Source organism: Aphelocoma coerulescens, chromosome 11, assembly GCF_041296385.1.
Source record: "Aphelocoma coerulescens isolate FSJ_1873_10779 chromosome 11, UR_Acoe_1.0, whole genome shotgun sequence".
Taxonomy (NCBI): domain Eukaryota; kingdom Metazoa; phylum Chordata; class Aves; order Passeriformes; family Corvidae; genus Aphelocoma; species Aphelocoma coerulescens.
This window is the reverse complement of record NC_091025.1, coordinates 19,303,483-19,330,696: the sequence shown is the minus strand read 5'-3', so window position 1 is coordinate 19,330,696 and position 27,214 is coordinate 19,303,483. Positions and strand designations below refer to the sequence as shown.

Below are 27,214 nucleotides of genomic sequence, written 5' to 3'. Positions count from 1 at the left end.
CCAAACCCCACCATGCTTCTGTGATTCATTTTTAAGAACTCCAGCATTGACAGGAATGACTGACCAGCTTTCAGACTGATGGGGAAGTTTTCTTGTGGCAGTAGGAAATACATCCCTTTGTTTTACTTTGGTGGCTATATTTTATCCCAGTTCTCTGCGTGACTGGTCTGTTCTGTTAGCTGAGAGCTGAGACTGAATTGCTGGGTTTTTTTTCCAAATAAAGTTGCACATGGTCAGCCTCCCTGGGAATCCCTGTACAGCTGTAGTCCACCAAAAATTCTATGAACTCAAAAGCTAATGATAGATTTGCTTGTGAGTAGAAACAAAAAGTAATTAAGTCCTGCTTGTAGGTATTTACTGGAGGGTGAACCGTACTGTTTTTCAGAAACATCAGAAATGGTTCTCATTTTCCAGCTTCATGTGTGTTTGAAAGTAAAATTATTGTACAGAGTTTTCAGCAGGGTTCCAAAAGATAAAGGACTTCTGTAAAGGTGTATGTGCTGCATTACCACCAGTTGCTATTACTGTTTATAACACAAACTTTTTTTTTATAAATGCTGTTTCGGCTTTACTGAAAGATATTTGGGTTTCTGGAAAGCCAGAGGTGGGGGAAAGAATTGGAACAAAATTGAAATAGAGCAGACTTTGATAAATATTCCAGATAATGAATTTAAGAGACAGAGCTCTGCACACCGCATGGCTGTATCACCATCTGCCTGGCACTGTAGTTAATTGATTCTATCACAAAATTGCTTTGCTAATTAGATGGAAAACAGCCTGGTAGTAGTACTTGGAGGGTTCATCTGCTGGCCTGTTGAGTGCTGTGCAGTATTTGTGTGTCCAATCCTTCCATTAGAAGCAGGGATTGTGATCCCAATGGCACCTAGGGACATCCCCCCCTCTATAGAGTACAACGTGTGGGCTTCCTGTGCTCACACATTTTTAGGCTGAGGAAGTAATCTCAAGCTTACTTAGTCAGGGTCAAGCTCTCAGCAGGAACAGATGCTGGTGAAGAACTACCTGATAGTTTTTCCCCTTTTGTTGGGGGTTACTCTCCCTGTAATTCTTGAGGTTCACAGAAAACTTCCTGCAGGGAAGCTGCAGGGAAAATCTGAGGAGCTGATTTCAGCCTCCCATTCAGATATGAAGCTGTCCTTCCTGGCTGGTAACGAACAACAGCTTTGACAAGGGCTGTTTTCACAGCTCAAAAGGTGGAACATAGCTTTGTTCTGCTATATTATTTTAGTGCAGAAATTATTTGTTTGTAACACACTAAATATGGAAATTTTAACCTATCTATGCACTAGTTTTACATTATGATTTATTATGAGAATTATAAACTTCCAGCCCAGTGGAAATTAATTTCAAAACATCTGCTTAGCATCCACTGAGGCACTTGCAGTCAAGGAGCACCATATTGTGTGGCAGAGATTTGGACTACAGGTTTTGTTTGGGTTTAAAAAAAGCCTTAACAGCTGTCTTTTTTCTCCTCCTCCTCTGCAGTTAATTCATCATAACTACAGGGAGTAATAGGTCCTGCTGCACCCTTCTAATGTGAATCAGAAACACACAGAGCTGTGGGAGCACTGCTGGCTACCAGCATTGGGATTCAGAAAATATTGTGTCAGTTTTTGTCCTTGAAGAAACAGTAATTTAGCAGGAGGTTCCAATTTCCACTGGAAATTTGTGAGTTGGAATGTGGGGGATGCAGATGTGGCCTCTAAACTAATGTGGGGAAATGATGGCCCTAGAGTTTTAGAACTGACAGTCTGATAGCTGTAACTTTATGGTGTGCTGCACTTGCCTGTTGTTAAAAAACAAATTTACAGTCACTTAAAGCCATTTATCAAAAGATTTTTAGGTTGTTGAAATAATAATATGAAAGTAAATTTCATCTATCTATCTATCTATCTATCTATCTATCTATCTATCTATCTATCTCCCTCCCTCCCTCCCTCCCTCCCTCCCTCCCACCTTCCCTCTCTATCTACTCCTGTTTTATCTATATAAAATCCTTTTCAATTAAAAAAAGGTGACAATCCCCATGTCTCTGAAAGCCTCTACATAAATAAACAGAAATCCTATGTGATAGATCTACTTGCATTTTTAATCAGTGTCATTAAGCAGCATGAGAAATTGTCCAAGGACACACATCTAATGGATAAGTGATATGATTGACACAAGCTTTAAAGGTGTCTATTAATAATTATTTAACAGAAAAACATGCTATAAAGGGAACTATATTCCCTTCTTGGTACCTGTTTTTGTTATTTACGGGTTTCACATGAAGTAGATTAAGCTTTTCTTGGCCAAAATAAAAGAAAATTAAATTTCTAAATCAAGATGCCATTAACTGTAAAGTGAATCTAACAAATTTAAGATGAGAAAGAATAATGGTAACTAACATGTAAAAGTCAGGTATTTTCATTCATGCTTTATGGCTCAAGGATGTAGTACTTTAAATGACTGTTGCCTCGGCAGGCAACACAAGGTGCTGGGATCCTGCCAGGAGGTCCTAAATCTCCTAAAATGTATTAGGATGAACCAAGTGTACCAAGTATACCAAATACCAAACACATTCTGAAGGAACCAAGGTGTTTTCTACCCTACAGGATAAATGTTTAGATGCCAGTGTTACAAAACCAGAAAGTTAGAAATAAGAGCAGTGAATGATTCAAGTGGAGGGCCTCTATCCTGCACACAGATAGGAGAACAGTAATAAACATGATACATATATATGATATACATCTAGATATATCCTCATCCCTGATATATTAGTTATATAATTATATACCTTACATAATGCTACCTATACAGTAGTCACAGAGGTGGGGGTTTTATACACAAGTACTTTTTCATGTGCTGATTTAGCCACATGTTCATTGATGACTTCCTGATGTGAACACAACTCATGGAAATCTGCCTGGCAGCTCTTGGATTCCATCTGGATCTGTCCTGCATTCCTGGGCAGCAGTGCTGCTCTGGGCAGGCTGGCACTGAAGGGAATGCTGCACCAGGTGTAATTCAGTCCTTCTGGGGAGCTTTGCTGTGGCTGCTGCTCTCTAACAGGTCTTGCAGAGGAGCTTTGGCACCCGCCTTGTCTGGACCCTTTCTCTGTGGGGTGACAGCTGTTGGTGCCTCAGTGGTGACACTCTGCTCCCAGGTTCACTTGTGAAGAGTCAGTCTGTGAAGACTGAAGATCATCAGTCCTTCCACTGACAAATAATGAATTTTCCTGTAAGCAGTTTCTGAGTTCTGTGCCCTCCTGTAAATTGCTCTGTTGGTTTGGAGCTCTTAACGACTGTAACGTGTTCAGAGCAAACCTGTGAGTACTTGACTCTTATTTTGTCAGCTGTCATTGCTGCAGGTTTTTATTAGCACTGAATTGACAGCTTAGCATTTAGAAAAAAATATATTTACATATATTAAGGAGATTGTTGCCAGTCACTACTTTATGCACACCTTTATAGAAGGGCAGAAAAGAACAGATTCTATGGGCAGTGTAGATTGATTAAAGGTTATCATGGGATCTTGGCAAAATGCAAGATCATCCAAACTGGTGCGTTCCCATTAAACCTTCCACAGCCACACCCAATATGTTCTCTCAGAGGAAAAATGACAACCCTATGTCTAGGTGTAATCTCTGCTGATTAGGTTACCAATGGAGAGTGTAAGAACCTGAGATCTTGCCTAAATTCAGGTCTTATGTTCCTCACATACACATTAACTGTAAACCTTGGGAATTCCCAGTACAAAGTCATAGTCTTTTGTGCTCCATGGATCTGACCTGGATGCTGCTGTCAGAGTGTTATGGGGGGCTGGAACTGCTCTGGGAATAGTGGGAGTGGATGGGGCCAAGCTGGGATGGTGGTGAGGGCCTGCTGTCCACAATCTGCATGTCCAGAGGGTTTTAACTCTGCGTTTTACCTCCATGTATCTCATGCCCATTCGAGGATGGGGTGCACTAGACTGACTCCTGAATCTCATTTTCACTTTCACCTGAAGTGTCTTTACAGTCCACTCTGATATTGTAACTTCTGGTCCTTCTGCAAAACTGAGGCCATGTTCTTCTGTGTAAAATGTCATGGTAACTAAAATCCACAAGGCTCCAAGTACTTCTTCTAATTAGTGACAGCATGTGATCAGTGCTATTTGTAGTGTGTAGAATAGAGGTCTAAAAGTAGTTTGTCCTCTTAGATGTTGCTAGTGTTAAAAAGTGGGTATGCTAAAAGGAAGGTTTCGGTGTTAAAACTGTAGCTTGACATTAACGTGTAAATATAACAAGCACAAAGCAGGAACTGAAGAAGCTGAGGTGGTTACATCTCCAAGTTTGCTTGTAAACAGCAGCTGCTGAGACTGCAGCACCCTTGTGTTCATCAGAGATCTTCCAACACCTCCAACTCCTTTGCAACAAATCTGGTTTTAAAACAAATGCCTAAAACTATCTGCACTCTGTATAAAAAATATCCCATGACTCCTTTAAATACACTGGATAGCTCTGACCTGACAGTAATTCTTCCCTCTCCCCTGGCCAAGCATTACTTGAGTCAGCTGTGGGACAGTTTGATTATTCACATTCCACTTCCAGATGCAGAGGCCCAGCCAGCAGCCACTGCTCTGCAGGGCTTCTAGTGCCTAATTGTTTCTGGCAATGGCAACTGCCTTTCTTAGGCTTTTTTCTTCCTTCTCTCTCCTCAGCTGGCATTTCAGAGCAGTAGCTTTCATAATACATTAGCTTAATGCACTCTGAGCTTGACCACATCTTCCATTACCTCTGCTGCCTGAACCACACATTGTCCTTGAACTCAGCATCCAGTATGAATGATTTAGACATATGAATAAATAAGCCTCTGAATACCCATGTCCTTGCAAGAGCAAACCCAGATCAAACCTATTGTTCAGAACAGCATATTGCTACAGACACTGAGTTGGTGAGCAAATGGACTCACATTCACAGGTTGTAGTGGCATGGTTCAGGAAAGTGAAGGGTAACTCATTTGAGCAGAGTTTGAAAGACGTGGACTCTGCCACAGTCCCCCTTCTAGTGACAGCACAGCCAGTGTAAAAGGCAGAGTCTGTCACCACAATATGGTTCTTTTTTACTCAGCAGAATGCTCAGTTCATCTGAAAGGAGGAGAAACAATAGATGATTGTGTAACAAGCAATTCCTTCCTGAGCAACAAAGCCACGCATCTCTTGAAAGTCAATCTTGCTGCTTTTGAAAGCCCCAGCTGGATGAATGCACTGTCTCTTCTTTGTCAGACCTGAAAAGGGTCTCAGACCGAAACAAATACTTCATGTCCTGTTGTTCTGGTCATTGAAATTGGGTTTGAGCCAGATGAGGTCTAGGGGAAGCACACCAGAGAAATCACAAGGCTGCCATGTCTCTGAGCCTTCTGGCTGCCTTACGTGCTCGAACATCCAAACCCAAACAATCCATCTTTGCCCCAGTTTAACACACAAAATGGTTAAATGGGAAGAAAAAGAGATCTGTTATCTTGCATAAATCTGAAGGACTGGATTAAGACCACCTTAGCTGTAAGTACAACTCTGTCATGGTCCCTTTCCAGTTGGACAGTTAAGGGTAGGAACTGAGTCTGGCAGAGTAGGGAGGGATTTTTTCAACACTCTTAATGAAGCCTTGGGTGAATTTATGGAGACATAAACTCAAGGTTGGTTTACAGAGACATGAAATCCTATCCAGTAGGGTCTGCAGCTCTGCCTGAGGCCAAATGTTTTACTGGCCCCTCAGTTAAATGATGGAAGACACATCCCAGGACTACTGTTGAGTTTGGGGGGCTGAGTGGAAAACTGAATCACTCCTCTCTGCCTAGAGGGGGGAAAAAAGTAGTTTTATTTTGTCCTTTGATAGTGCACTCTGGTTCCTTTTATCTTTATGCACACAGACAGGAATGACCAGACATTTCCTCCTCTCAAAGGAGAGATGGTAACAGCCAGAAAAGCAGTTTCAGGTCATGCTAATATTCACCTGTACAAAATAAATTTGCATGAGAAATGGGAGTGTGGGTGGGACTGGTGTCCCTTCTCATATCTGAGCAGGGCCACCCCTTCCCAGGCCAAAAGCTCTGAGGATTTGCCCACAGCAGCAGCAGTTTGGCTTTTCACGTCCATAAACATTCAAACAGCAGCTGCATGACACAAAATTAAAAAAGGACTTGGGGAAGCTTAGTGAAAGGAAATATATGGGGTATTTTTTGTTGTTTTTTACACTTTAACTTCAGAATACAAAATATCCCATGGAGTTTCAGTGTCCTACTAGACCATCTAAACCACTGAGCAAATCACTGAAAGGTGAACTTGTCATGTAAATATATTCCAGTTTCTCAGGATACAAATCTATTAACATACTATAAGGAACAAACCAAATTATGGAGATCAGAAAGTCAGAAAATTTTCCAGGAGAAGAGGGGTAAAAACCTCCTACATTATTCAAAGAATACATTATAATTTTTCCCCATTTCAACAGAAGTGCTATTGAGTGATCTTGTTTGGATGGTACATAAAAGCAAATGATTGTCTGACAAGTGCATCTGAGTGTGCACTGACATGTAGAGTCTTCCACTAAGGAGAAAGAGAAGTAAAACAGACAAAAAATAGTTCATTAATGACCAAATTAAATATTTTTAAGTATGGCAAGGAAGAACTTTGTGCAGAAAGATTGTTTGGAAATCAGCTTTAATTTTCAGTAGAGTATTATGAATTCAGGTTGTATCCAGGCCACTTTATGTGAGCAATCTAAAACATTCCAAACAGAGGCAAACCAGAAGTTCAGGCCCAACTTGAAGAGCACGAGCTCTGGATCATGCAGGCCCAGAGGTGCAGGTTGGCACCCAGCAGAGCACAGGCACTGCTGCTACATGATGTTTGTTAGCTCTCCAGCATTTTTCTTTTGGAACCTTTTGTCACCCTTCACAGCTGCAAAATCCTGCAGCTTGGGTAATTGCTCCTGATTTCTCCTTCTGCACAGCTGCTCCAGGGGAAGATGGCAGTGTCCCCAGTTTATAAACATCACCAGCATTGACAACACACTGCCACAGCAAATCTCAGCTCGGGCACTTGGACCTGGCAGCTCTGCCACCTACCAAGACCACTGTGTACATTCAGAAAATCGTGGTGCACCTCCCAAATGGCCTCTGCATTTCTGGCAGGGATCCCAGACAACTGGAGGTAAAATGGCATGGAATTCCCAGCAATTAAAGCTGTGGGAGTTCCTGTCTGGGTGTGGGTTGTTTTGTTTGTTTGTGGGTTTTTTTGAGGGTGTTTTTTGTTTGTTTGTTTGTTGCTTTGTTAGTTTTAGGGTTTTTTTTAGAGTTAAAAAAATAATAGAAGCAGAAGCTAAGCAATAATACTCTGTGGTGTCAAGAGTAGTCCTTGTGTAAATGGGAACTTTTGTTGATGTTGGACTGGTTGTGCAGTCATTGCAAATGTCAAAAAGGAAGATGATGCAAAGGGAAAAAAGTAATTATTAGGAAATTTATTGGAGTAATTGATCGTGGTAATATCTCATATCTTCCGTAAATCTGTTTAATTCCTACTCTACTTCAAAGTGGCCCTAATTATTTTAAACCTCTCTGAACTTGCTCCAGTTTACACCCTGTTGTATCTTTCTTGTTTACTGCTCCTGTTTTTACCAGTTCAACACAATTCTCCTCTACCACTGCCTATGATGTCACCACTTTTTGGACATATGAAAGTTTTCTACAGTTCCTTTAACATAAAATTCCTGTTTTATCTTTCACCACTTCTCTGGCTCTACTTTGAAGGTCACTTAAATCCAAACACCTCATGTCACATGAGGTAATGCCGTGCTTTGTGTTCTGCCAGTTGTGGACTGGGGAAGTCACTTTCGGACCTGGCCTTTATGAGAACATCAGAAACCCACAGTGATGTTTAGTTATCCTCAGGGAGAACCATTAAGATTGTAAGCTATAAAACAGTACATGGGCAGATCCAATTTCCTTTGGACTGAGAAGCAGTGGGGTACAATGATGGTTAAAAAAATGGGTGTGCAAACCTTTCCCAGCTGTAGCAAGCATGTGTTTTGTGAATCCAGATGATACATATCTTCCATCTGTTCTCAAAGGGAGCTGTAAAATAATCACCAAAACTATGAAGACTAAAAATATGTCAATGTTCTTTTGAGGACGAAAGTGAGGCACAGCCACCAGGCAGGGACAGAGGCATCACAAACTGACTGAGCAAATAATGTGCTTTCAGTTCTTTGCAATGAAAATTCTTTTGAGACTGATGGTTTCACTTGTGGAAAAATGTATTACTTCCCAAGGTGATCCTTCTGTCCCAGTACCTGTTGCCAAGATATTTTGTCTTCAGAGCATGCTTTAAAATTAAAATTGATTTGAAACCCATTTTTACTAGGATGACAGGGAGCTAAGAAAGCCTCTCTCAGAGAACCCTCTTCTGGTTCTAAACCCACCTGTTCCCAACCACAAGGGCCATGCAATGGGGTGCTGAGGCCTGGCGGGATTTGGATTCTAAATCAGCACGCATTTGATGAATTTAGCAAGTGGAAACTGGTAACTTAGGAACATCAAAATGGCCATGTCAAATTTAGGTTAGGGGCAGTATTATATAAATGTGAGGAAAAAACTGACCCACAAGTTGAAAACTGATCTGCATCATTAAAATACAGTAATAAAAGGTAATAGTTTCCAGCTAATTGTCCTGTGTCAGTAATACCAATGTTTTTAGCCACATGACCCCTGAATTGTGTCTCTGTTGAGAAGGGTACCCAGTTCTCACCTCAGCCACTGAGTGATAATGAATGAACCACTCATGGCACAGGTTGGGCTGATGTTTAATGCTCTGCTTCTATGATCTAGATGAGCATGACACAGAAACCTGTGCCAAACACAATGTAAGGAAGACAGATTCTTATCTCTGTGGTGACTTCTTGTGCCCACCAGTTCCTCAGCACTTTTGCATTGATGGCAACTAAAGAATGTGCAGTAACTTAAACCAGGGGACAGACACAGGATGTCATTTCTATACTACTACAGTACCTTGATACCACCTTTATCCCTGCATTTTACCATGTTGCCCTTGGCTGTATTTGGGAATCATAATTTGAAAATCTCGGAAAAACTTCTTGTTTTTACCTCTACAGGATGCTGCAGCTCTCCTGAGGAAGTGATCTTATGTCTCCAACTTCAGGAAAATTTTCAATTTGTAGCTTGCTTCGTTCAGTAGAAACTTTTTTCTTTTTTAAATCAGAAACACAGAAATAAAGCCCTGAATTTAGGGATTTTTTTTCCATTTTAGATATCTATCAGGTTTTTAGATATCTTTCAGATTGATCAATAGGATCAAGTGGCAAAAGTACTGTTTCCACTCATGTTTCCATTTAGGATTGTGCTGTTCTAAAAGGAAAGTATTTTCTAAAATTGTCTGTGTCATTAAAAAGTATTGGTCATATTCTGATTTTGTGCTCTCCCTAAACATCTTGGCATTTCTGGTTGGGACTGCTGCTCAGAGATGTGCTGTACAGCCAGAGCACCCAGCAGGATGCATTGGAACTATTTTCAGTCTACTATTGAATGTCCCACATTCTTTCTAAAGGAACATCTGATTCCACAAATGTGTTTACTGTGAAGAGAGTGATTATTAGTGCAGTTTGATGTACTCTTCAAATGATGCACAAAAATCACCCCAAATAACTACTCCTTTTTGCTCCTCTTTGCAGAGTGTGTGTTCCTCCCTTAGCACCAAGTTCCAGGCCAAACCAGAAATCACTTTGGATTCACATTCCTCTCTGGATGTGTCTCTGAGGCAGAGTTGGTATTACAATATCCAGTGACTAGATACTGTTGGGCTACTTGTCAAAATGGCTGCTGCAATAAGCCAGCAACTTGTCATAAGATAAGATAAGATAAGATAAGATAAGATAAGATAAGATAAAATAAAATAAAATAAAATAAAATAAAATAAAATAAAATAAAATAACCCCCAGTTAAAATAACCCCCAGTTAATTTACCTTTCAGAGTTTTATTATCTGGTCAAGGCAGCAGGGCTTTACCTTTTCTCTGCTCAGCAGGGAGTGAGGATCCTGTGGTACCCTGTGTAACCACCACACTTGGAGCAAGTTTCAGGGCAATACATTGATATGACAACAAGGAAACCTGGTCTACAAATTTCTAGAAACTCTGGTCTTCTGTGTTGGGTTTTCTGTGACCAGCTTCTTTAATAAAGCCTGGTACTTGTTGCCAATTGTTTGGGCCAAAGACTTGTGTGCTGAGTGTATTTGGAGAGTGAAAACAGCCAGTCTGTACCTCGGTAGTTTAGGTTGCAAATAACCAAAATACTGATTTCTGCTAATGAGAGATGTCAAAGTGTGGATTAGAAGCAAAATTCAATATGAGGGGGTCCTAGTAAGAACTGGTCTTCCAAATGGGTCTAAACAGCTCACAATTACTCTCTCCCCAAGAGGATCTGGGATCTCTTTTGTAACGATCATCACTTTAAATCCCGAGGCCTTGCTGCAGAAATCCCTTCCCCAGTGGAAGGGAGACCCACCTGTATTTGTCATCCAACCATAAAAAACATTACAGATCCTCAGGAAGTGGAAACTGAATTCAGAGTATTTCTGTCTTGTAGCAAGAGTCAGTGCCAGGTAATGGACAGACACCAACCCAGGAGCCTGGAGAGCCAGGCTTTCTCCTTAAGTTCCTGTGTAATTTGAAGCAATTAACTTTTCTGCCAGCCTTTTTTTTCCTCTTCCCAGCTTTTGTGTTTTCTAGATACTTGTAATCTGAAAGGACAAGGCCAGTTATTTTGTGTAGAACCTAGAGTGATTAAGCTTCAGTTTTACTTGGGGCTTTTAAGTAGAAGTAATCTTGTAGCAATTTTGCAGCTAATTCAAAATAAAGCTAGGATGCTGAAAACCTGTAAAGATCAGATGCTTAGAGAGCTGCTTTTCTTAAACCATAAAACTAAAAAAGATTGCTTGCCAATGAAGGAAAAAACAATTGATGAAAGACAAATCCTCATTTTAAAGATGGAAACATAGGGATTAACGTACTTGCAACTAAAAACAGCAATTAAAAGATAAGAAACTTAGAATTAAAGAACCCACAGAAACAAAGTGTTATAACAGCACTGTTTGCATTAAGAGTAGACAGGGATCATGGGATCATTTAGTGAATTATCTTCACACAGGTTCTTGAGGACTGTAGGCTTCCCAATGTCATATAATGTCATTTTTAAAAAAACAGTCAGAGGTATTTCAGGAAGTTCCAGTAATAAGTGTTTTAAGTCTTGGAGCTAAAATCCCTGTTTGCATAAATGCTGTCAAAGCCAGCTGAATTGCTTCTGCCAGCTCTGAGCTGGAGGCCAAGTTTTCAAAGCATCTGAGGACAGAGACACTAAGGAAGCTTTACAGAGGAGTCCACCTCTCCTGGAGAGATGCTCTGCAGAAAGGTACCTGGGCATGTGCTGGGTTTTCAGGTGCTTGAACACACAGCTCAAACAGGATCGAAACCAAACCTCTCCCTACTCTCCTCTGAGAGGTTTCTTGATAGGCTGCTTGTAGCAGCTTGACGAGGTGCCCTCCAAAAACTAAAGCATCATTTTATTTATTTGCTAGGGAGCAGGTTTGGACTAGACTCTCTGTGTTTGCAATGCAGGTGCATAGGAACTATGCATCTCTTATTTCCTAATCTATTATTTGAAGTGGGGAAGTGTGAGTTGGGAGAAGCTGCTTGAAATTAAAGCATTAAGTCAGTAGGTACAATGGAAATGAATGGCTTGGAGTTGTTGGCTTACATCCTCACACATGAGGATGAGAAACTGTCAGGCTGGGAGAGAAATGGATCCCTTCCCAGTGCAGATTCCAGCCTAACAAATTAAAAGGTGAAGAGATTATTCTTGATGTAACAGATGATTTCAAGCCATCATAAAATAAATTGATGGATATTACTCAGTAGGGGAGAGGAACAAAGGATTCCAAGGTATGGTTCTGGAGGTATTTGAATATCCTTCCTTTCTGCTCAGCTGGAGTCAGTAAAACATGAAGTGCTTTGTGGAAAACTCAGAGGAAATATGGGGTATGCCCTTAAGGAAGAGGAGATGGGAACCTCTTTGGCACCTTCAGAAAACATCCACACTTGGAGGAAAAAATAGAGTGAAGGAAGAAAAGAGCAGATTCTTCTGGGGATTAAATTTTGCTGTGCACTTAAGAGAAGAGAGGTCAACTGCAGTGCATCTCCCTCACTGTCTGGCACCACAGACCTACCTTGCTTCTGTCATTCTTGACAGAGAAAAGAGATTGAAGATGGCTGGTGGATGTTGATGCTTGGATCACTGACACCTCTTGAGGCATCCTACAAGTGCAAGGTTATGTCCTGCTGTGCTGTGCACAAGTCTTGGTGCAGACCTATCAGGCTGTCTCTTAAACTCCCTGGCATCCTGTACCTCTCCAGGGCACCAGCTCCCACCAAAGCTGGAAGCAATCTCCTGTCTTTCTGCATGTCTCAAATCTGGGACAGCCAGGAGCACCCCTGAAGGTACTTGCACAGACCCCAAATCACCCAGTTTCTTCCCTGGTTTGGACTGAGGCACTGGGCCCCACCCATGCCTAAGGATGTGCAGTTATGTTCCTGCTGATGGGCTCCCTGTCACTGGGAATTGTGTTTGTGCCTCTGGACAACTGCACTAAACTGGCTGAGTTTGGAGTGGGAAAAAGACAGGATTTGCCATCAAGAGCTGCAGACTGCCAAGTCTGCAGCAGTGGAGAGTGCATTTTATTCTTTCTGTGTACAGAAAGATTTCCTTGTTTATGAGTAGAAGTTTATTCAACCTTTCACTGTCCTGGGGTCTCGGGGTGCAGCTCTCAGTGCTGGAGTCAGTGGCAGCACAGCTGGCAGCCAGCTGTGCTCTTCTGCTCTCCCCGAGCCAAACGCTGAGGGGCAGCCTCAAGGTGGCTCTACTGATTCCAGGACGAGGATTTTCTGCAGTTTTCTCTTGTGGGATGTGTGTCCCTGTGCCTGTCTTAGGTGGGTTTTCGTGCACAGAGAGCCACAGTTGGAATGCTTCTGTTCCTTCTTGATTTGGTGAGAGAATTCAGTTTAATTAGAATAAGTTTGTAGGCTCTCTAAAGGTTCTAAGATAGAAATCTTAGTGCTGGATTTGAAAATGCTGTCTGTATATTTTAAAGCTTTGGTTTTTGTCATTCATGTATGCAAATGAACATTTTACATATCTCTGGACATTCCTTGTGCTCTTAGATATAAAAGCAAGGACATAGTTGAATGGGACTATCACAAATACTTAGTATTTGAATACATAACTCTAGAGTCACTAAATAGCTAGAAATAACTATCTTTTTATAATACATGATATATATTGGCAATCTGGATAATTGATTGAATAATTAGTTGGTTTGTTTGCTTTTACTTGTGTCTACAACCAATTTCCTCAGAGATAAATCTCAGAAGTGCTGGGAAGGAGGTGGAGGAGGCAGGCACATGCAGAAAGGGAAGGTAGCTTGCACAGAACCATTTTTCTGCCTTTTTATTTCTCTGACAGTTTTTGGACCCCTTCATTTAAGCATTCGAAACAGTGACTGAGGTTCATGACAGCCCATTAATACTTTATACTCATTGTCATTATTTTCTAGAGATAAATCTGACTTTTTATTCTGAAAACCAACCAACCATCCAAACACAGCTAAAACCTAGAAATACTTTGCAAAGAAAATCCAATGTTTCTCTCAGAAAGAAACATCTACAGCAACCAAGTCGAAACAAATTCTATTTCTGATTAGGAAGTTCTGTTAAACACTGACCCTGTCAGCCCACCTTGGCTCTCTGTGGTTGAAGTCACTTGGCTCCATCCCTGAGTATTCTCCTGCCTAGACTTTGTTTGTGTGACTTTTCCCCTTTGTCCTGGACTAGAGCAGGATTCTCCAGGCACAGCTGACTCTGTATGGGCAGAGCTGCAGTCCTGCTCCTGAGCCATTGTCCTTGCTTAGGAAATTCAGTGTTTGGAGAGCAAATAGGTCTGGTACCTGGCCTACATGAGTTCTGTAGAGCTGAAGAGTCCACTGTGGAGTCTCCTTCCTGGGGTACCTCCAAACAGCCTGGGATAACTCTGGTCTCTCCACACTTGCTGTAAAAGCATCCCATGAGCCACAGTTTGGTTTCTGGCTAATGCCCACCTGGTACTGTGTTAATATTATCTGTTCCTGTCAGCAGAACATTTCAGAATCTAGGCATTACAGGAATTAAAGCTGAGAGCCCTTGTGGAGAAGGCCAGAATGTCAGGCGTGGCTGAACTGGACTCAGTTAAGGCCGAAGGAAAACCAAGGTCTAAACCACTTAATTCTGTAGGCACCTGCTTGGAAATGAGAGCACCCCTCAGACTCCTCTGAACTGTTTGCTGCAATTGTTCTGCTCCAGAACTCTGCCAATCCAAACCCAATGCAGTACAAAGCTGTCCGGCAGTGAAGTGCTGGGAAACATCACTTTGTGCATGATGCAAAACCAGCACTTCTGTGGGCAAATAACCTCAGCATTCTTTTTGCAATATTGACCTGTAGCAACACCAGCACACCACAGGGATTTTCTTGCCTAGTCCACCTAACAAATGAGGAGACTGCCAATGTAGCTATACCAATGCAAACATTTTTGTGCTGCTGTTATGTATTTTCTGTGATTTGGGTGATGCCAGTTGGGCATCTATTAGGCAACGGCTACTTATTTTGCAGTTGCTCTTCAGCCCAACTTTAATGTGTTTTTTTGGAGGAGTTTAGGGGATTACCAGGCAATCTGAAAGACAACACTTGGCATTTACCTGGTTTTGCACTGTCTTCACCTTTACCAACCAAACTCTTCTCCCAGTTACCAAAGTTGTCATAGTGATAGATCCTACAAATCCCTACTGCTGACAGAAGCTGTTCTGACTCTATTAATAATTTCTCCAAGTTTGCTGTCACGATAGATTGTGACAGCCAACATTAAACGGGGTATGATTTCTAGTCTGTGAATGATTGTAGCTGTCTGACTTTGTTGTTCCTCTTTGTATGTTCCAAAGTAAATTAAGGGAACTTTTTGTCTGTCCTTCCTTTAAACTTCACATTTAATTGTATGATTTCTCAGGCATGATGGGCATGAACAGTGTTACAAAGTCACAGTCTGATGATACATTTCAGCACAGCTTTTCTTGAGCTGCAGCCCTTGCTCCAAGAGGGCTCTAGGTGGGTTTAATTGTTTGTGTGTATTTTTATCATTATGCATTCTTCCATCCAAGACACTGGACGTGCTGCCCTGCTTCCCTGCATGCACATGGTTTTCTGCCAAAATAAGACCAGTGACACAAGGATAATTGGCTCCTATAATGCTGTATTCCTTTTTCAAAAAAACTTCACGTAATGATTACAAAAGCCAGTCATAAAAAGGGGAGCAGAAGGAAGTCAAATGTCAGGAATTGTTTTATTTCAATGACTGGAAGTAATTTTTAGCAACATTTGTTTCACTAGTGAATGCCAAAATGATATAAATTTTGACTGATGTCAGTGTGCTTCATTTGTCAGTTTGCTAGTTTGCTGTTGCGGCAGAAAATGCTGAAAAAGAGGATTTTTTTTGGTAAAGATAAAATATTGAAGTATTTGTACCTGCCACTAAATTTTATGCCTCTCTAGTTCAGACAATTCTGTAATTTCTCTGAGTTTTGTCTGTCTAAAGATGACAAGGTTAAGAACATTTCTGTTAACTCAGTTTTTTCTCAGTCAGGAAGCTATTTGCTTTTTAATGGATTGATGTTTATCTGCTAGAGAACTTTAAATATAATATTCCTGCAGCTGTACATGACTGCAAAGCATGCCAATAATGCAGTTTAAAAAAAAAAAGAAAAAGAGATTACTTACGGAGATTGGAATAATTGCTGCCTATTCCAATACTGATGGAGCTTCCAGAGATGAGAGGAAGATGGAAGAAAATAACTAAAAAAGGGAAAAATGAAGAGAAAGGTCCTTAATAGGAGTTTGGTTTTGTTTTGTACCAGATGTGAGTAGAAGACACATTGAGTTCATCTGCTCTCTGGGCAGGATTGCACATCTCAGACCCTGAGTGCACACACAGATGTAACTTGTATGGTGGGGGGGGGGGGGAAATGCCAAACAAGCCATTGCTTCATACTTCCAGGAATCCCTCCTGTTCAGGAAATTATATTAATGCCTCTTAAATTCCAAACCCCACGTATAACCAACGTGTTATATAAATATGCTAATTATTGTTAAGTCATTCACCAGTCTCTGAAACAGGCACCTACCATTGTAAAACCAAATAACTTCCCTGATTTGTTTGAGTGCAGCTTGAATGCATCAGGCGTGCGTGTGCCAAACTGGGTTGGCATAAATTTAGTCTAAAATTTGATACACGTACTCCCCCTATGCACTTAGGCTTTAATATTTATAACTTGCTCTTCAAAGGTTTATATTTACAGGCAACACAATGCACACGAGTAGAACGTGTCCTAAATAACCAAATCTTTAGATTTCTTGAAAGTTGGGCTCATTTGCGACTGCAGACGGATTTAAAGCCTGATTCCCGAAAGGCGCTCGCTGTGTCACAGCCTTTGCTCGGGGTCTCGGCGCTGCCCTGCCCTGCCCTGCCCTCTGCGCTCCCACCGCGGGCGCGGCCGGGAAGGGGCTTCTCCCTTTTCGGGAGGGGGCCCGGCCAACACCAAGTTTCGGGCAGGGTCCTTTGGGCTGTGGGACCCCCGCACCCGCGGCAGGGCGGGAACACGCGCGGCTCCCGCGGCCCCTCAGAGCCTGCCCCGGCTGGGAGCGGCCCCTCAGAGCCTGCCTCACCCGGCACGGCTCCTGCCTCACCCGGCACGGCTCCTGCCAGCCTCACCCGGCACGGCTCCTGCCTAACCCGGCACGGCTCCTGCCAGCCTCACCCGGCACGGCTCCTGCCTCACCCGGCACGGCTCCTGCCAGCCTCACCCGGCACGGCTCCTGCCTCACCCGGCACGGCTCCTGCCTCACCCGGCACGGCTCCTGCCTAACCCGGTACGGCTCCTGCCTAACCCGGCACGGCTCCTGCCTAACCCGGCACGGCTCCTGCCAGCCTCACCCGGCACGGCTCCTGCCTCACCCGGCACGGCTCCTGCCTCACCCGGCACGGATCGGCCCCTCAGAGCCTGTCTCACCCGGCACGGCTCCTGTCTCACCCGGCACGGCTCCTGCCTCACCCGGCACGGATCGGCCCCTCAGAGCCTGTCTCACCCGGCACGGCTCCTGCCTCACCCGGCACGGCTCCTGCCTCACCCGGCACGGATCGGCCCCTCAGAGCCTGTCTCACCCGGCACGGCTCCTGTCTCACCCGGCACGGCTCCTGCCTCACCCGGCACGGCTCCTGCCTCACCCGGCACGGATCGGCCCCTCAGAGCCTGTCTCACCCGGCACGGCTCCTGTCTCACCCGGCACGGCTCCTGCCTCACCCGGCACGGCTCCTGCCTCACCCGGCACGGCTCCTGCCTCACCCGGCACGGCTCCTGCCTAACCCGGCACGGCTCCTGCCTCACCCGGCTCGGATCGGCCCCTCAGAGCCTGTCTCACCCGGCACGACTCCTGCTTTACCCCGGCACGGCTCGGCCCCTGCCTTTTACCCCGGCACGGCTCCTGCCTTTCCCCAGCTTGGCCCCTGCCTTACCCGGCTCCGTTCAGCCCCTTCCTTACCCCGGCTCGGCTCGGCTCAGCTCTTGCCTTTTCCCGGCTCGGTTCAGCCTCTGCCTTTCCCCCGCCTCTGCCCTAACCCATCTCAGCCCCTGCCTCCCCTCAGCCCGGTGCAGCCCCTGCCTCCCCTCAGCCCGGGTCAGCTCCCGCCTTCCCCCAGCCCCCTGCCTGTCCCCAGCCCCGTTCAGCCCCTGCCTTACCCCAGCCCGGCTCAGTCCCAGCCCCTGCCTTCCCCCAGCCGCTGCCTTTCCCCATCCCGGCTCAGCCCCTGCCTTCCCCCATCCCGCCCTGCCCTGCCCTGCCTTACCCCAGCCCGCCGCCGTGCCCGCTGTCTCCATCCGCCCCCGCTGCGGCTCCCCGGGGGCCGGCGGGGCCCCGCCGCCTCCTGCCGTGCGCGGGGCCGGAGCGGGGCCGGGCCGGAGCCGGCGGCCCCGGGCTGGGGGCAGGGGGGCGGGTGACCCCCGCCCCGCGGGCAGGGCCGCGCCGGGGGCAGCGCGGGGGGGGCCCGGGGCCGCACATGCCGGGGCTGACCCCGCCGCTCATCCCTCCTGCGGCAGCCCCGGGGAGCGGCGAGCGGCGGGGCTGCTGCGGGGATTCGCTGCCTGCATGAGGAGCTGTAGGCGGACAACGGCTCCGGAAAGCCGAGTCCAGCCCAGCACTTCGGCTCAAAGGGAGGGACTGCCTGGAGTAAACCCACGGGGATGGACGGGATTATCTGGCAGTGCGGAGGATATAATTCCGTGGGACTGGATGGGGGCTAGGAGGAGGATGTAGTCATGTAGTCCTAGTGAGAGCTAAACCCACTTTACAGTAGTAAGATCTACTCGTTACCAGGGTTCTTGGGGACGTTTCTCAGTGTGATTGATAAATGCCCTAGTGCTGGATACAGAGGGAACAGGGCTGCAGCAGGTACCAAAGCATATGAGCTTTCCTAACTGGTTGTTTACCGCTAAGAAAAGCATCATTAGCTTTTTAGGTAAAGAATGAATGAAACGAGGCCCCTTTTCTGTATGTTCTGTAAGCAGTTTGGGTTTTTTTTCTATGACCCGAGTTCGACTGGCAGTTTCTGTCACCCATGCACTCATTAGCTCTGCAGGACCCCGCTGAGTGGTCCCACTGATCCTTTTTGTAGGGACACGGAGCTGGGGCTCCACGAGTGTGTGGGCAGTCTTCTTCCCTGCCCCTGGGTGGTTTTGTAGCCTGGAGAGCAGGTTCTCTCAATCAGAACAGCTTTGCTTTATTTAGGCTGTTCAGCTTCTTGGTTTAGCAGTGATGGATGCAAGGCTGTAATGAAGTTTGGGGTGATGTAAGATATGTGAACTCCCTGGTAAAAGGTTCCTGCTGTCACGGATCACCTTTATTTCATTTTCTTTTCTTTTTAAATCCAGGCGAGCATTAAGGGAGTCTGAGGCAACTGAAATGAAGGTTTATGGGAATTTACAGGTGTGTTTCTTTATGTCTCAGAGATACCTGTATCTGTTTGCCAAAACTATAGTACCTTGGTACCCTAAAATCCCTCAGAATGCTGCTGCAGAAGGTACCTTGTAATAAATTTCTTCAACTCCTCAGAACATTTGACTCCTTGAAAGACTACTTGATTATAATTTCAATGAACGGAATCTGCATGGCTTCCTTTTTGGGCTCTTTGTTGTTTGGTTATGGCATGAAGGTGTGAATCTGTACATGCATCAGAAAGTCTGATTTTCTGTTTGTTGGGTTTTGGATATGTGCCCCTTGGCCTCATTCTGTCTGTGAAGAATCATATATGTGTTTAATGCTGCACTTAAGGATATCAAAATATTTTCTCCACTTTCAAGTTCAGGAATTCCTAACATTTAGTGCTTCTGCAAATTTTGGTGATATCTTCCTCCAATGGCCCCTTACATGTACTCACAGTATCAGTATTTAGTCCTGACAGACTTGAGGTCTTAAGTTTGACTAAAATATCCATGCTCAGAAAGTAAAGTAAGCTCACAAATCGTGGAAAATCCTTAGTAACTGACTTTGGATGCAGGGGAATTGCTCAGTGTTTGGCAGTTCTGAGGAAATCTCTCTGACTGGCTTTAGAGCCCTTTCTGTGAGAGTCTTGTCCTTTTGCTGCAGTAGGAGTTGCCACTGCTTCTGAGACAGAGAACATTTGTTTCTGGGTCAGCCAACACAGTGCACAACACGATCCATCAGAGCCTGCAGAAACATCCCCACAGTGAACAGGAGCCTTTGGGTACCCAGCAGTACTCGCCGTGCTCAGCTGGAACGGACTGGAACGGTGTAGGCTTTGCTCACCCCACCGATTTCCAAATCTGCATCACATGCATCTGCAGATGGGGTGGCTTTTTACTCTTTTTCCTGTGTGTTTTTCAGCTTTTACACTTTCCCGTTTTGCTCCTTCAGCTGTGCAGCTGAGTGGAACCTGGCTGTGGAGTGGGACTCGGGCCAGACTTGTATTTGCATAGCCAGTGCAAATGTGTTGTGTCATGGTGATACTGTGGGTGGTTTACATCCTTACTTGTTTCTTCTTGTAGCATCTGCTTTTCTGTTCTGGTAAAATAGATTTGTATTAAAGAAAACTTGCCACAAATAGATGATTTAATACATAGGAGTTTGCTTATGGATGGTATGTGGGAGAGCTGGAACAAAAATAAAAGCTATTCAGGATTCCTGCTGCTCCTCTCTATTGACTTTGGGTTAGTTTGTCTTTCTTGGGACATCACAGAGTAAGGGAGACCAAGGCAGTGCCTGTGTGAACCTGAATGGTTCCAGTCTGAATTCTGCCACCTTCTCATTTTTTTTCCAGTCTATAGAAAGTGACTGACTGGGAGCCCAAGCACATTTAGGTAAGGTTTGGAATGGTATTGCTTATGGATGGAGCTGCACAGAGTTGCTGTCCACAGTGCCTGTTGGCCAATTTACCGATAAGGAGAAAAAACCCAGTGAGGAATCCATGCTGAAGACAGATAATTCTGTTCTTGGATGATTTTACATTTTCTCCAGTTGAGGGACTTGGTTATAAAGCTGCTGTCAGTGCAGTGACAGACCTTGGCTCAGCTTCCCATCTCCTGGGGTTTGCTTTGGGATCCTTGGAGCTCAGTGAAAGCTGCAGTGTGGTAGCCAATCTTTGTAAGGCAAAATAAATTTTCTTGCTATAATGAGATCACTTTTTGACTGAGAATTTTTATGTATTCATAGCGAGATGTTTGGGGGATACTGCTCACCACGTCTTTCTTTTGCTTCGTGGAAAATGTGGTAATGAAATTAATGCCAGTTGGATTATACAATTAGCCATAGGTAAAATACCATAGATAAAAAAGGATGAGCAAAATCAGTCATGGGAACAGGAAAGTCTTTTCTGCATGGAAAGTCTGGGAGCAGTGAGATTTCACCACTGCTGTAGAGTCTGCAGAACTTTCTGCCCTCACGTCACCTCGGGCCAGCTCATCCTGCCCCGTGCTGGGCGTTCCCAGTGCTCTGCCACTGCTGGAAAAGCTGATTACACCGGGCCTTGGGCTCAGGGAATTCCTTGCTGGGAGTCTCCATGGTGTGGTGGAGCAGGCTGAGTGAAACTGTGCCTGCTGCTGAGAGCAAAAGAGGTCAGGAAAAGAGGCTCTGGAGTTTGATAGGAAGCATCTCATGCTTTCACAGCTCTCTGGGTTCTAAAATGTAATAAAAAGAATCTATTGAAGGAAAAGTTTTCAAATTGTCTGAAAAAACCCAAACAAACAGATTTTTGCCAGGTTTTAGATGTTTTCTGAGTTTGGACTTACTGTAGAATTACTAACAAAGGAATTTTCTCTGTGCTGAAAACTATTTTAATGAAAAGGGTGGAATTTTAAATACATACATTTACTGTATAACATTGTTCAGCTGGCATTTATAGTACAGGTAAATTTATTTTGAATAATATTTTCTAGAGGTTTAAATCAAGTGTTTTTGTTCTTTAGGCGTAAAATCTGTCAAGAGGAAAAATAATTCTAAATTATTAATGCAGATGAAGCATATCAGTAACAAATATTTCACAGCAGCCTGAAGACCCAAGGCAGAAGTCCTGTTCTTTTACCTGCCATGTAAAGAAATAAGGCCTGGAATGAAGAGGCTCTCTTTTTATAACTGCTATGTCAGGAAAGGATTCTGCAGGAATTTTATGTCATGCCCAAATTGTCAGAGGCTATTTCTCTGATTTTTAGCCTTGCCAGCTGTCTTATTCTGTGGAGCAAAAGGTGCTCTTGGGCTCTGGGGCCAGATTTAGTTTCTTATTTATTCACCTGCTTGCAGACCTTTGAGGAAGATGGTGAGTTATTCTGTCAGTGCCTGCTGTACTTTTTTTTTGAATATCTGTATATATGCTAAGAAATAATTTGGTCCAAGATTCTTATTGAAAATCCAATATTTCCCCTAACTACATTCAATCTTCCTGATGCCAATTTTTAAGGATGTGGAATGGAAAATTTCATCTCTATGTTCTTTTCCCTCTCATTCTCTGACTCCTTAATTAAATTTATAGCTAATTATGTAATTTATTTTGTGTTGACCTTTCAAGGACCTTCGAGCATCTGACAGTGACTGCAGAGTCTCAGTGTTTATTTCCATGGGTCTTTATATGGATTTGTTATGAAGTCTAATGGCACTTTTGAAGTTAAGGATGGCCAATGGATTACTAACAAATAATAACATATGTGTCCCTGGAGATACATAACTATAAATATACTGAAATACACAGAAAGAAATACTGAGTTATGTCACATACAGCATTTAGAATTAGGTAACACCAATTCCACCAGCAACAACAGTAAATCTGCATGTCAGAATAGTTACAATCCTTTTATATATTGTAGGTCCATTCTTTGACATGGGTGTTGCACTTGGTGCTAGAAATCCTGTGTTTGGATGGTCAGATGCACCTGTGTCCCATGAAACATGGATATATCTATTCCTGAGGCAAGGAGTATCCATGGCCATGTGGGGGACCAGGCATAAAATCTGTTTTTTTGGTGTAGGGGCCACGACCCTGGCAGAGCTCAGTGTGTGCATCAGATGTCATGGAAGGAGCAAAGAAATGGGAAATGTAAGGAAGCTCCATGCTGCAGAATAGTTCATCGACTATTTAAAGGATTGCTGGTCAGTGTAACCCTTGTAGAGGTTAGAAGTTCTATGATTTAGTTCTTATTTCTTACACTGAAGTAAAGTATTTGTCATTTACTCTCAGGAAGGTTTTTAAAAGAGGCTTTTGATAGAGGGGGGAGAAGGCAGCCCTGCAGCGCTGTTAGTGCAGGCACGAATGAAAATCCAGCCATGCCTTTGTTCACCTGAACCAAACCACAAATGAGGAAAAGCCAGCATGGCAGCAACCCAAAATATAATTGTGAATCAATTGAACATTGATTTTATCTTTCTGACACCACTGTGTACTAACAAGAAATACTTCGTTCACCTTGAAGTACAAACTCCCTAATTCATTGTTGTTTGTGTTTTACCAATGAATGCCCAAGTCAGTATCTCTCCATTTTATTACGGTTTTATTTATGAAGTGTTTGTGAATCTGCAGAGCCTCTGAAGATGGTAAAATATTTATAAATACGCAGAGGTGCAAAGTTCCTCACTGGAACTGTGAACTTTTGCATGGTAGTAAGGAAGAGATGCAGACTGGAGATCAAAATGCTTGGGGAGGAACCTTAGGGCTCATGAAACCCTTGTGCAAGCCCAACTTGGTTTAAATGGGTTGGGCTGGCAAAAGGGAGGGTAAAACAAGGCCCTGGGAAGGCTCCTGCCCGAGAACAGTTGCCATGAGATGTAGAAACCAGTGACAGAAAAGAACTTGCACAGGGGACAATTCAAATACAGCCAGATTTTATATGAAACTGATGAAAAAAAATATATCAGCAGCCTCCAGGTTTCCTGACAGACTGGCACCATTTCTGGAGTGAGACCTTAATTTTTATAAACTATTCATGGTTAAAGTAAGGATGTAACCTATTCTCTTGTTTAATAGTTTTGCCCTGTGGAAATAAATGTGCAGTAGGATAAGCAATCTGGCAATTAATTTAGAACCTGAAGAGCAGAGGAGTTCACTTGCTAGGAGAGAGGAACACCATGATAAATGATGTGGAGAGCTGGGAAACCAGGGCAGTCAGGTGCCTCATGCAATTCATTTGCAGAGAAATGCAAGGCAGGCTTGGGGACAAAATGAATAGAGCAAAGCAAAGGAGAAGGAGCAGACCCTGAGGGTTTGCAACACAAAAAGGTTGTACTGGAGTTTGGGGTAAAACCTTGACAGCCTGGGCAGGGGTTTAATGCAGTGGGAAGAGCAGACAGGGTGGCACCAACTAAAAAAGAGATACCAAAACCAACTCAGCCCTCAGACTGCAACAATTTCTAGCCAGCCTTTGTGTATCCTTGGGACAGAACAAGATGTTCCCAAATTTTTTGGTAAAATTATAAAGGAACGGTTGTGAATTGAGCACTCTGAGGTATAAGTGAGCCATAAGTGGCTGCTGTCTGCAGAGGGAAATGATGATGGAGTATCTGGGAAAACAGAAAGGAATTGAAGGGCAAGGAAGCCACAGGCTGCCTGAGTTGGTGATCTGTAGTTAGGACAGCCACTTTTTTGTTCCTCAGTACTTAAAAGGACAATTGACTTCTATCAAAAGTCCAATAGAAACAATTGAATGGTACAAACACAGGCACTGGAGCTATGTCTCTGCCACTCTTGCTTTCATTATTTTACAGCACAAACTGGACAGAAGAGCATGGCCTTCTTACTGACCCAAATTTGGTCCAAGCTTAACTGAAAATGTGCTGAGTGTCAGAGGATGGGGAAAGTAAAGGGCAACTAGATTTAAATTCTTTTTTTAAATGGTTGGTAATTAGCTTGAAAAGTGACCAAATTTGATTTTGGAGGGATTTTTTTGTTGTTGTTGTTGGTTTGGCTTTGTTGTTTTTTAAAATTTTGTTTTAATTCCAGTGTATGCTTTGTACTTTATTATTTGGAATAAGTTAATATTTTAGAGGCTCCTTTATTCTGGCTGTTAAAAGTCCTTACCAGTAATTATCTGTCATTAAAGATTAAAGTGTGACATGAATATAGTGTGCAGATTCTCATCCATGAACTCTGATGCTACTTTGCTTCAGAGCTCTAACAAATAAACCCCTCCCAAGGTCTACAAAGTGTCCCAAAATGAGCACCTGTTAAATACTAAAGTTTCCAGTTTGCCCTAAGAGGCTACAGAATTGAGCCTTGATGTTATGACTTGTTAAAATGTTACTTCATTTTTGAAATTTTTAGCTAAATTATAAATAAATAAATATATAAATAAATTTCTGTATGATCCAGCAGTTAGTTTTTCAGGTCTGCTACACAACAATGTAAGCAAGCATCTTAGGGGAAAAAAGCTGTTGTCCCAATGGCTGTATTGTTTCTTTTGGATCATCCAGCATCAGAAACAAGGATGTTATCCAGTGTAGATGTGCCTAGAACTCACCAGGAATATGACATTTACTCATGTTTTTGTGCTGGAGCATGAATTCGATTCCAATGCCTCACCTGGATCTCTTCCCAGCAGGTGAAGATCTCCTTAAGAATATGAGCATGCAGAGGGAACAAAGCTAAATAAAATACAGTATGAACAGCTGATTTCCATGCTAATCTAAAACTACTTTACAGTATTTATAGCATTCCCTGCTTCTGCCAATAAAACACCCAGAGCCCATTTTACTGTTTCTGAAAGTCACCTTTGCTCATCCCATCACTGCAGAGGAGGACTCAACCCGTGCTGCCTTCTGCCTCTAGATACTGTGTGAGGCACTGGAAGAGAGTTTGAGAGCCTTAAAAGGAACACCAAAGAAAAAATCCAACACAGTTGTTCGGGTGCTGGAGCATATTGAGAAGGTCAAGTCTTGCTTATTCTGGGGCACTTGGATTGCTGATAGCACCAGCAACAGTTTGCATCTTAAGAAGGTATTTAAACAATGCTAGACTTTTCATATGTAATAAATTCATTGCGTGTCAATCTTCAAAGTAATATCTGTGGCCAAAATGTTGATAACACATTTCTTTTAGTACTGAGTAAGGGTCAAGGTCAAAACCATATAGCTATTAAATCCTAGAACTGAAAAGATTTATTCATGTATATATATATGTGTGTATATATATGTGTGTGTGTGTATATATATATATGCATATATAAATATAAATGGTTCTACATGATCTCTATTGCCAGACTTTGAAATGTAATATAAATATCTATCAAGCAATTGTAGCATGTTTTACCACCAGAAATATTTGGGAATATTTAAGTTCCCAAGTTTTAAGAAGGAGAGAGAACATGTGGATTTATAAATTCCAGATGCATTTGTTGTCCTGGCAAGGAAAATACCTTTTTTCTCCTATAAATACAACAAATAATAATAACATGAATGCAGAGGGTGCAATGCCAATTTTTCCAGCCAGTTTCCAATGATCAGACCTTAAAATGGGTATGTCTCTGCTCTGCTCTGAAATGTGAGATTGAATTGGGAGATAATCCCATGAGAGCTGTCCAGGAACAGCTGATATCCCCCTCTAACTGCTGCCTTTGGGTGAGTTACTGTTCTTTTGGCAGCATGAAATCCAGTGCCAGCTGACACACACGTGCACCTGGCTCGGCAAATACTGATAAAATTTCAGTGTTGGGGCTTGATATTCAAGTCAAAATGAAAGAAACTCTTGTGAATATGTAGAGAGGCTGTCCCTGAGGAGGCAGAAATGTATGAAAAGTGTTGGTGCATGCTTTAAAAAGGGAAGAAGGCCTTGTTTATGTTGTACCCGTTGAGCTAACGTTGCTCGCAGTGCCACAGCAGAGCAACCATGGTTCCTGCTCATGGATCTCCTGGAAAATAAACACAAGGACTGGAGCCAGCACTGCCCAGAGTCCAGTGGGGGAACCTCAAACTGTGCTGCTGCTGGAGCACCAAGGTCCTCGTTCCCCTGATGGATGCTCGTTCTTTGGGGCTGAGTGAAGCACCAGGTGAAGCAGGGAGAGTGCGGCTGACAGTTTCCTGCGTGGGTGGCTGCTTCTCAGGGTATGAAATGCATGAAATGATCACATATTCAGTCAAAAGCCCCGGGGAAATGCATTATTTACCACCCTGCCTCCTGATGGTGTTTAGTCTGGAGCTAAGTGCAGCTTTGGCTGCAATGATCAATGTGCAGTACCCGTGGGGCTGCCAGCAATGGGTTTGGGAGCCACGCTGCGGACGCTGTTATTACACTGCTTTTCTGTTGCTTTCAAAATCATTTTGTATCTGACAATGTGAACTGACAGCAAAATGAAAACATGTCCCACCCACTTAGGGCTTTCTGTACATGCTCTTCCTTTCTTTTCCCTTTCGTTGCCCCACATGAGGGGCTGGATGTAGACTTTACCATTGCTGGAGACCAAAGTCCAGCTGCATTTAAATAATGCAGACAAAACCCTGTGGGGGGTTGGGAGTAAAGAAGGGGAATTTATTGATGGAAAGGGATTAGTGCT

At 43.5% G+C, this 27,214-nt stretch overlaps 1 protein-coding gene across 1 annotated transcript in view; it reads right to left on the bottom strand.

The window, feature by feature from the left end:
- BEAN1 (brain expressed associated with NEDD4 1) overlaps positions 1-18,257 on the bottom strand; it is a 56,606-nt gene extending 38,349 nt beyond the window's left edge. Inside the window, 3 exon segments of the mRNA XM_069027273.1 lie at positions 15,900-15,974; positions 17,718-17,734; positions 18,022-18,257. Coding sequence (XP_068883374.1) covers positions 15,900-15,974; positions 17,718-17,734; positions 18,022-18,257 — 328 coding nt within the window.
- Positions 18,258-27,214: the final 8,957 nt, after the last annotated feature.